Here is a 10605-nt window from a genome sequence, read left to right as displayed (position 1 = left end):
CCAAAACATCAATATGATTATATGAAAAAAAAAAAAAACCTGGAATGGAACCCTTATAAAATAAGGGAATGTGTTTTTCAATTAATGGGGTTTCTAAACCCATAGTAGTACGTACTGTTTTAAAAACCAGTCAACCAAATAATAACAATCACTTTCATACCCATTTATGAGTGTTAAACCTGTTAACCAAACACACTCTATATATCTTCACTTTTGTCTCGGCAATTTTTTAAGATGAATAAAAATTTTGATCTGACATTAAACCTAACTTAAGAATTTTATAATCAATCTTTAATTAAAATAATATAGAAATAAGGGTTAAATAAGTCGATTTTTTCGTCTCCGGTTATGGATTCTTCATCTCCAGCCATGGAGACGAAGAAGGTTTCTTCGTCTCCGGCCGGATTCTGTTTTTTTTTTTTTAATAATTAATTTTTAAACTTTATTTTTTAAAAACTAATTAATTTGGGAGGATTACCTGTTGACCTGTTGGAAATCTTCAAATTGGAAGAATTTGTTTGAAATTGATTAGTTTAGGGATCCAATTGTTTGATTTTTTGGATTAAGTGCCCTAATTACATTATCGTGTGCAGTTCGATGGCCTATTTGACCCTTATTCCAATAATATATAATTTTTTGCCATAAGTGGCTACTACTTTAGGATACAACAAGAAGTCAATTAGTTTCCTTTTATGTTCATACTGTATTCATTCTTAGCCCCATTTTTTGACATTCGCAACCTACAATGATTGTAGTATTGCCATGTTGAAGCAAATTCAAAGACGGATGGATAGAATACTCATCCATCTTTTGAGTACTTTGTTTCAGTATTTGTGTGGCCATTGTTGTCGTTTCTTTTGTGTCTGCTGTATATGTACCTTCTAGAATCTAGAGTATATATGTTCTTGGATATATGTTTACACATCTTACTATTTTGCATGTAGAGATTTTTTTTTTTTTTTTTTTTGAAATGTTGATTACGATATAATTTATTACTAAATAGGAAAAAGACGTACTTTTAATCTTTTAATTGAATTGTGGTGTAGATTTAGTCTCGATCTCTTATTTATTTTTTAATTTTTTTGGACAAATTAAAAATTTAGAGGGAGTGAATAGATTTTTATATTTTAAAACAAATTAGTACAAATTATTTTGCCCTGCTTGAGTAAAAAAAAAAAAACGCATTATGAGTTTGATTAAGTTTGAAAGCATTTTGAAGTTTGTTTTTTGTTTATATGGATGTTACACATCTAAAATATTCCATGTTGTTAGGAATATTTGTTTTAAATTTTGATGATACCAAATGAGAGGAACTTTAGACCCCAATTATTTTATTTTTTAGACTGAGGATATTTCTGCTCAACATTCTAAACCAACCGAATAGTACATCGAGTAGTAACAATTCTTTCTATCTGAAAGTTAACTCGAGAGGACTGTCTCAACATCAAACTCGAAGAGTAACCCGAGTGGTTAACTGACGAGTGGTTCGAGCTGAAAACTAAAAGACTGAAGATTCGAAGAGCACGGAAGATATTAAGACCGAAAGATTGCAAAGACCGAGAAGTAGAAGGTTTACCTTTTGAAATGTCGCAAAGGTCAAAGATAGGAAGGACCTACCTTTCGAGGAGTTAAGGGGCAAGTGGTAAGGTCAACCATTCTTATCCGAGAGGACCTAAGGCTCGAGGCGTTAACCTAGTTAACCACTTGATAGGACTGCTCGAGACATTCTCTGAGTTGTACAGTCCGAAACCTTTAAAAAATTGATTTTTTCATTAAATGCCCCGACATTTTGTGCAGAACAAAAAACAAAGTTCAACACAAAATAAGTCCAATTATTCTAGCTCTATTACATTGTAGTATCTGTTCATATACTTTCTAGAGCTAATAACGCCTCCACTGAGGCTTGAACTCACAATCTTCCAAATGGAAATCCAACCCGGGTACCATTAGACCACATAGTCCTGGTAAATAAGTCCAATTATTTGATTAAATGAATAGTCCAGATTATTTTGATCTTAGTATTTTTTTATTATTATTTTATTATTACTTTACTATCTGTTATATTTTTTTTCTCTTAAATACCACCGCATTCTGTTAGTATAAACTTTAGTAACGGAATATTTCGGTAACTATTTATTATTCTTAACTTACTCATTGATTTATATATTTATAAAAAAAAAAAAAAAAAAAAAAAAAAAAAAAAAAAAAGCCTTAGAACTCATCCCTATATATATATATATATATATATATATATATATATATATATATATATATATATATATATATATATATATATATATATATATATATATATATATATATATATATATATATATATATATATATATATATATATATATATATATATATGGAATAAGGTTCAAATTGGCCACTGAACGAAAAAAAAAAAGTGCAATTAGACCATTGAACACTCAAAAAATGTGCAATTAGGCCACTGAACTCTCCAAACGTATGCAATTTTACCGGATAGCAGGTTACCATTAATTTTAGCTGGTTACCTGCTTACGTGGCAGCTTAGTTGGCATTTTTAATAATTTTTAAATAATTTTTAATAATTAATTTTAATAATAAATTTTATAAAAAAATTGGAAAAAATTAAATAAAAAGTAAAATAAAGTCGTTTTTATTTTTTAAAAATTTTTTTAATAAAAAGTTATTATTAAAATTTATTAAAAATTAATTAAAATTTATTAAAAATGCCAACTCAGTTGCCACGTAAGCAGATAACCTGCTAAAATTGAGGGTAACCTGCTATCAGGTGAAATTGCACATTTTTGGAGTGTTCAGTGGCCTAATTGCAATTTTTTTTCGTTCAGTGGCCTAATTGCATTTTCAGGTTACGTTCAGTGGCCAATTTGAACCTTATTCCTATATATATTTGTGTGTGTGTGTGTGTGTTAAAGTATAGTGTATTAAAAAATATAATATAAAAGTTAACATTAACTTTGGTCAAATAATTAGTTCGACTAAATACATATCATTCAAAGTTGAGCATCAAAGATTGCAAATAATTAAGGAATTTTGAAATTCATTTTCTTGCTCTTTTTTTTATTAAATAAATAAATAAATTTAGGTTAAGTTTTTTTTTTTTTTTCCTTTTTTCGTTTAATTAATCTTCTTTTGATTATTTAAAACAAGACTCAATATTTCAGTTATGCTTTTGCATTATTGGAATGATTTAGGTCATTATGGTATTAATATTCTTTTTATGTATTTCTATAATGGTACAATAATTGCACATTACTTTACAAATATTGTACTATATATTATTTTTTTTATCGAACAAAATTGTTCTTACATCATTGTCAAACTTGCACGACCTATCTACAAAGTTGTTGATCAGAAATACAACTACACCTAGACTCTAAACAGTAGAATCATTGTCCAAAAAATTGACAATATTGACATCCCACTAGCTCCATGCCAATTGAATAAGTTTACACATCATTCTCAGAATTTTATCAAAGATTGTAAACTTCTAAAGAAATTTGTAAGTTAATTTTTACTATTTCATTATAACAATATCTATTCAACCATATATTTCGAATTATTTATCCCCATCCACTATTGACAGCAATTCTCTCAAAACAATTTGTCTCAACAAGAAATCCTGAGTTGGTTAAAAAAAGAATTCTTAAAGTCAAACAATTCCACTCACACTTCATTATATTGGTTCGTCTTCACAGAGCTATATATGACATGACATATGCATACAAAGTGAAATTATTATGATATAAACGTACAGCATATATATATATATATATATATATATATATATATATATATATATATATATATATATATATATATATATAGCATGTAATTTGTTGTGATGATGATTCATCATTATATTATTACACGTTTTGTGCGGGTGCCGGAGATATTTGATGATTGTAATTGTTGTGCATGCTTTCAACGCCGCAACTAAGGATGGCGGCGCCGCAGCGGCCTATGTCGGCAACCGCCGTTATATTACTGACCGGGGAATTGAATGGGGATAAGATAGATGAAAACCAACTGGATATATAGTGAGATGGAATAATGGTGAGCGAGCTTCCACATGTATGTTTACATGACAGGAGTACGTGGTGAAGAGTTTAAGTGTACGTGAAGTTTAAATTTTCAAATTATAATAGTGGCGAGCTAAGTGATATATATAGGGAGTTAGGATCAGGTGAGATCACTTTGCTCATATGAGATCGTGAGATTCATTTCAATCATTCAATTAATTTTAATTAATGGATAGGGAGTTAGGATCAGGTGAGATCACTTTGCTCATATGAGATCGTGAGATCCATTTCAATCATTCAATTAATTTTAATTAATGGTAAAGATTGAATTTAAAGATCCATTTATATTATGATATTATTAATACATAGGGGAGGCATAGTAATTTTAGTTACTTCCTTTGAATTGGAATATAATTGAAATACAATATTATCTTTATTTAGAGAGATTCTATCAATGGTATCAATAAAAACTAAAATTAAAATATTGAAGGAATGAATCATATTGAGTAGAACCCGACGGTGACTCCAATGACTGAAGAAAATATTTTTTTTTTCGTTTTCTAGCCATTGAAGTCTAATAAGTTATATACCCCGGATCCGTGCCATCGCTTACAGTCGGGTCAGGGTCTTGACCTACGGGTCGAGGTCAAATTAAGGTGACGGGTCAAACCCGCCACCTCGGTAGCCCTATAAAAGGGCCTTTAGGCCTTTGAGTTTGAGGAGGTCATTTTGGGCTATCTCTCGGCCCTCTCTCACTAAACTATCATAGACAACACTCCCTCTCCCTTCTCTCTACAATATAGATAAACATACAAGAACATTTTGAATAAAAGAAGTACATTTGAGCTATTCATTGTCTTTTCCCTTCTTGTTCATACATTCTTATACACATATATATATACATCTAGTACATACACCCTATATGGGGGAATTAGTACTATCAGGGTTTGACCTGTTACCTTGGTAGCCCTATAAAGAGAGCTCATTTGCCACTTGAGCTACCCTGTTGGGTTTAATATGATTCTTGCGTTTAATTTTTAAATTATTATTTTTTTTAGTTTGATTCCCTACCATACCATTGATAGGATCCCTCTAAATAAAGATAATATTGTATTTCAATTATATTCTAATTCAAAGAAGTAACTAAAATTACCATGCCACCGCCCGGTTTGCACATCTGGATAATTGTTTGAATATGGTTCTGTCTCAGGAAGAGGCTTTTTGGAGACAGCGTGCTAAGCAGCACTGGCTGCAAGGTGCTGATCGAAATACCAAGTTCTTTCATAAGTATGCTTCCCGCCGGAAAAAGAAGAATGTTGTAGAAAAGTTGAAGGGTGATGATGGGGCTTGGAAGGAGGGGCCGGCATTGGATTCGCTGGTGGCTTCCTATTATAAACAAATCTTCACTTCTGGTGGATCCCCGGGGTCTTTCAGTGTGGATACTATGCGGTCTCGTGTGACTGAAGTTCAGAATGCTCATCTACTGCGCCCTTTTGAGCCGGAGGAGGTCCGCGCTGCGTTGTTTTCTATGGGCAAGGACAAATCACCTGGCCCTGACAGAATGAATCCGGGTTTCTACCAAGCCTTCTGGGATGTTATTGGTAAGGATGTTACGTCTTTTGTGCTTAATTGTCTCTCTCAGTCATCTTTACCTGATTGCTTGAATGATGGGAACATTGTTTTGATCCCCAAAAAGTGTGCCCCTGAGTATGTTTCTGATTTGCGCCCGATAGCTCTGTGTAATGTTTTATATAAAGTAATGGCTAAGATGTTAGCCAATCGCATGAAGCCTTTATTGGAGGATATTATTTCAGAATCACAGAGTGCTTTCCTCCCAAGTAGGCTAATCTCAGATAATATTTTGGTTGCCTCTGAGGTTGGCCATTATTTGAGAAGGAAGTAGTTAGGTCATGTGGGGTGGGCAGCCCTGAAGCTTGATATGGCTAAGGCGTACGATAGGATGGAGTGGCCCTTTGTGAATGACATGTTGGTGGGTTTGGGCTTTGATGCTAAGTGGATACAGTTGATTATGATGTGTATTCAAGCCGTGCAGTATAGAGTTCTGGTAAACGGTAGGCCTACTGAGGTTATTGTGCCTTCTAGGGGTCTACGCCAAGGGGACCCCTTGTCTCCGTATTTGTTTAACATTTGTGCCGAAAGGTTGTCTTTACTCTTGCAGGATTCGCAGGCGAAGGGGCGTATACATGGATGTAGGGTGGCCCGGGGGGCTCCACCGATCTCACATTTGTTCTTTGTAGATGACAGTTTACTCTTCTTTAAAGCCAATCTGCAGGAGACTCAAGAGGTGAAAAGATGTCTGAGTGTGTATGAGACGTTTTCTGGCCAAGCGGTGAATTTTCATAAATCAAGTGTGTCGTTTAGTCGGAATACTCAGGAGGAGATGAGAGATCTTGTCTCAGGGACCTTAACGGTGGCACAAGCAGAGGATTTCGGTAAGTACCTGGGGTTGCCTTCAGTTATTGGTAGGAACAGAAGGGCGGTTTTTGCTTACATTGAGAAAAAATTGAAACAAAGGTTCGGCTCATGGAATAAGAGGTTACTGACTAAAGCCGGTAAGGAGGTACTTTTGAAGAGTGTTGCTCAGGCTATGCCAACTTATACAATGAGTATTTATCTGCTCTCGACTACTTTACGTGTCTCTTTGGAAAGATTGATGAACAGGTATTGGTGGGGTCAGGGTGGAAATGATGGTAGCATCCATTGGTTGGCTTGGGATAGGATGTGTAAACCCAAGAAGTATGGAGGAATGGGTTTCAAACGGCTTCATGAGTTTAACTTGGCTTTATTGGCAAAGCAAGGGTGGCGCCTACTAACTAGTCAGAAGTCCTTAATGGCTCGTGTTTTTAAGGCAAGGTACTTTCCTACTACGTCCTTTTATGAGGCTGTTTTAGGGGGTAATCCCAGTTATGTGTGGAGGAGCATTATGGCTAGCCAGAACTTGTTAAAGTCGGGGTGCAGGCGCAGGATTGGCAATGACAGGGATACTCAGATATGGGGAATTCCTTGGCTACCGGATCTGCAGAACCCCTATGTTGATTCTGTCCAGGTAGATAATGGTCATGACTTGTTGGTTTCGGACTTAATTGATGCAAGCACCGGGAGTTGGAAAAATGATTATTTGCAGCAGCTGTGTTGTGGGCACGGGAATCAACAATTGATTGTTAGAATATTTTAGAATTAGTTTTATTATTTAATTATGATGATTATCTTAAATTTATCTTAGATTTAAATTTGTTAGTATTATATTATTATTAATGTTTATCTTAGTTGGTTAGTTAGGATTAGTTTATCCTATTCTTAATAACTATCTCATTCATGTGGTTGTAATTTGGTTGTTAATGGCTATTTAAGGTCATTGCATTCTAAATGAAATATACAGTTAAGAATTTTTGAGATAGGAAACTGAGTGTTTTCTAGAACTCGGGAGAGTTCGACCATGATCAAGTCATGGTGATCCTGACTTATCAAGTGTGAAACCTCACTTGTGGCGTCGTCCCAAATCCTACGTATCACCGTATAACCCGGTGTGGCCGAGGACTTATCAAAAATACAAAAACAAACCCTTATACCCAGCCTAAATTAAACCTTTTAATTAGATTTCACCTAGCCTAATAAACTGTTCTGAAATATTATTTTAGTCAGAGTGTGAAGAGAAGATCGGGTCAACCAGGTTCGCATCAAGCTGTTTAATACACGAGACGCAAGGCTGATCCGTCAGTTGCCTGTGAGTACGGATTATGTTGATATGTGGTATTGGGAAGGCGATATAAGGGGTTGCTATTCGGTGAAGGACGGTTATAGGCGGTTGGGCCTGATGACTACACAACCAACTCCTGTGTGGAATAAAGTTTGGAAATTGCAGGTTCCCCCAAAGTGGAAGGTGTTTTTGTGGAGAGCTCTTCTGAATATATTGCCCACTCTTGATAATTTGATAATTAGGAGGGTTGTCGATTTTAATTCTTGTCCGTCATGTGGCTTAGATACGGAATGTGTTATGCATATTTTTTGTTCTTGCCTGTATGCTATTAATGTTTGGCAGCTGTCTCAAATTCAAATTCCTCCTATTGCCAACAAGAATTTTGTGCATGGGCGGAGGAGTGGCTCGGTGATGATACGGTTTTCTCAAGTGAAATGCAGGGCCGTATTTGTGGTGTGCTTCATTCTATCTGGACTACACGCAATTCCGCTGTGTGGGATGCAGCTATGCCGGGTCCTAGCGTACTGCTCTGCCGGCTTCACGCGCAATGGTCCGCCTGGAAAGACACCGAGCTACGACGAGTTGCGGCAAGTGGAAGAAATTCAGACACGGGACCAGCGCACGCCTCCCCTGCTACGCCCGGCACCTTTTCATGTTTCGTGGATGCTGGTTTCCATGGACCGCAACGAGCCCCCGCTTTCAGATTTGTGGTGTACGGCGGCGACTTGTCCTTCGTGGTGGCGGCAAACAGCCCCTTGGCTTGTCCGTATGACCCCCTTCTAGCAGAAGTTATGGCTTTGTGTGAAGCCCTCTCTTGGCTAAGGATAAATGGGTACTCAGGTGGCTCAATCTACACGGATTCATCGCTTTTGGTCTCTAGTCTTATTTCTGTTAGTTCGTTTCGTAATTACTTTGGTTTTACTCTTTTAGCATGTAAACACTTAGTTAATGCGTTGCCTGGTTCTGTTGTTTGTTATGTTAATAGGGAGGCCAACCAAGTGGCGCACTCCTTATCTAAACATGTAGCTGCTGTTGCAGAACGTTCAGTTTGGAGGGATGTTCCTCCTTCGTTTATTCAGTCCATGCTGGCTAATACAATCTGATTCTTTTGACTTTCAAAAAAAAAAAAAATTTTATATCTTAATATAAATGAGTCTTTAAATTCAATCCTTACCATTAATTAAAATTAATTGGATGATTGAAATAAGATCTCATGATCTCAACTACAAGGGTGGTCTCACAGAATCCCTTCCCTATATATATATGTGTAGTCACTCTTAACTGATACATACTCTAATCCCTAAAATCAATCCACATCCCAACCCTTTAAATAAGACGATATATTTATACCTATTACTCTATTATTATTATATATATGTTACATATATATTTGATCTGACTTTTTAAAGAAATATGAAATCTTAATATTTGTATGGATATGCACACACAAAATATACTATAGAAATTGAAAATTAATTACGGAGTATATTAAATGAGTTGAACATATTTGTTAATTTAAGAGAAAATAGAAATCAGATTAAACGTGCGAAAAAAAAATCAGATTAAACATATTACAAAGAAATCGGGTGCATGTCAGGTTTGTGTTGTGAAGAATGCAGTTAATCGAGATTTTAAGGTTTAATGGTTACATGTTTTAAATTTTGTAAGGTGGTAGCTAGGTTAGACACGATAGAAAGATCGCGATGTTGTTTAAAATGTCAATCAATAAAATCTTGAGAAGATCGATAATAAGATGATATTAGTATTTTTTTTTAAAGTCAAAAGTGGAAGATAATTTTAAACCAATAAGTCAAGTACAAAATCAAAAGGAGCATCCTCTTAGACATAGCGACCAGACTGGGAACCAACCGTCTTAGTTAATGCATGAGCATGTCAATTTTCTTATCGACAAATATAACGAATGTAACAAGAGTTCAAAGAATTCATAATAAGTAGATGTTAAAATTACACATAATTATATATTGAAAATTACAAAAAGAAAAATAATACTCCGTACTATCTTATTATTCAAATAGTTACAAAAATTCTTTAACTTGACTCATGTTTAACTCTTCAAGTTTATAAGTATGATATGACAGGGTAATCCAGTGTCCCAATTGAGTTGGTTGACGGTTGGTTTGATAACTAAAATGTTTCAAGTTCAATTTCTTTGTGAAAATTACTTATTGGCATTCTTAATTTAATCCGGTCGATTATTAGAAACTCTAGACTAGCTAGTAGCGACTGTGGGTTATGGGCTTTCGCGTAAGTCAAAGTCGACTTTATGCAGTAAGTTTGACTGAGAAAGTGTAGGCAATATATAATTGAAGTTGTAACATTTAAGTATGAGAATTATGCTCCACTCACTTAGCTTGTCAAGCCTTTTCAAGACATATATTATTTATTAAATATATAAATGGATGTACATTTTTATAATATTTTATATTTTAAAAATACTCAATATATAATTGATTTGAAGATTGAATACAAAAGCCTTAAAATGGGAGTTCGAGGTTGTGTGAGTGGGCCGGGGTATAATTTTCCAATTCTTACTAACACTATTTCAGATGAGCTTGTCGCATAGTCTTCTTAGTGCATCAATGCAAGGGGAGTGTTGGTCTAACTCTATATATTGTATTTTGTTCTTAGTTTTTCTCTTTGTTTTGATATACCAAACAAATTATTGATTTATATTTTGCAACAATTAAATATTAATAGTCAAATAAAAATGTAACAATTTTTTTTAAAAAAAATATTTTTGAACTAACTTTAAATCTTTAATGGAAACTGAAATAATTTAACATTAATTAGTAAACATATTTGAATTATTATATGATTTGAATATTGAATCTCATC

At 34.3% G+C, this 10605-nt stretch overlaps 1 protein-coding gene across 1 annotated transcript; it reads left to right on the top strand.

Moving 5' to 3' along the window:
* Nucleotides 1-5970: 5970 nt before the first annotated feature.
* On the top strand, nt 5971-8852 carry LOC109164747. The gene is made up of 2 exons (XM_019313296.1): nt 5971-7186; nt 8092-8852. Exons 1-2 carry the CDS (start codon nt 5971-5973, stop codon nt 8850-8852), a joined length of 1977 nt encoding a protein of 658 aa, XP_019168841.1.
* The last annotated feature ends 1753 nt before the right edge of the window (nt 8853-10605 follow it).

Source organism: Ipomoea nil, unplaced genomic scaffold, assembly GCF_001879475.1.
Source record: "Ipomoea nil cultivar Tokyo-kokei standard unplaced genomic scaffold, Asagao_1.1 scaffold3069, whole genome shotgun sequence".
In the NCBI taxonomy this organism is placed as follows: domain Eukaryota; kingdom Viridiplantae; phylum Streptophyta; class Magnoliopsida; order Solanales; family Convolvulaceae; genus Ipomoea; species Ipomoea nil.
The sequence above is the reverse complement of the archived record's forward strand: the minus strand, read 5'-3'. Positions and strand labels throughout refer to the sequence as shown.

What these genes read in the sequence shown, in the direction of transcription:
- LOC109164747 (XM_019313296.1), top strand. Translation starts at nt 5,971, where the DNA reads ATGGCTAAGGCGTACGATAGGATGGAGTGGCCCTTTGTGAATGACATG. An exon ending in TTATTTGCAGCAGCTGTGTT is followed by an intron (nt 7,187 to 8,091) that starts GTGGGCACGGGA and finishes AATGTTTGGCAG; the next exon opens with CTGTCTCAAATTCAAATTCC.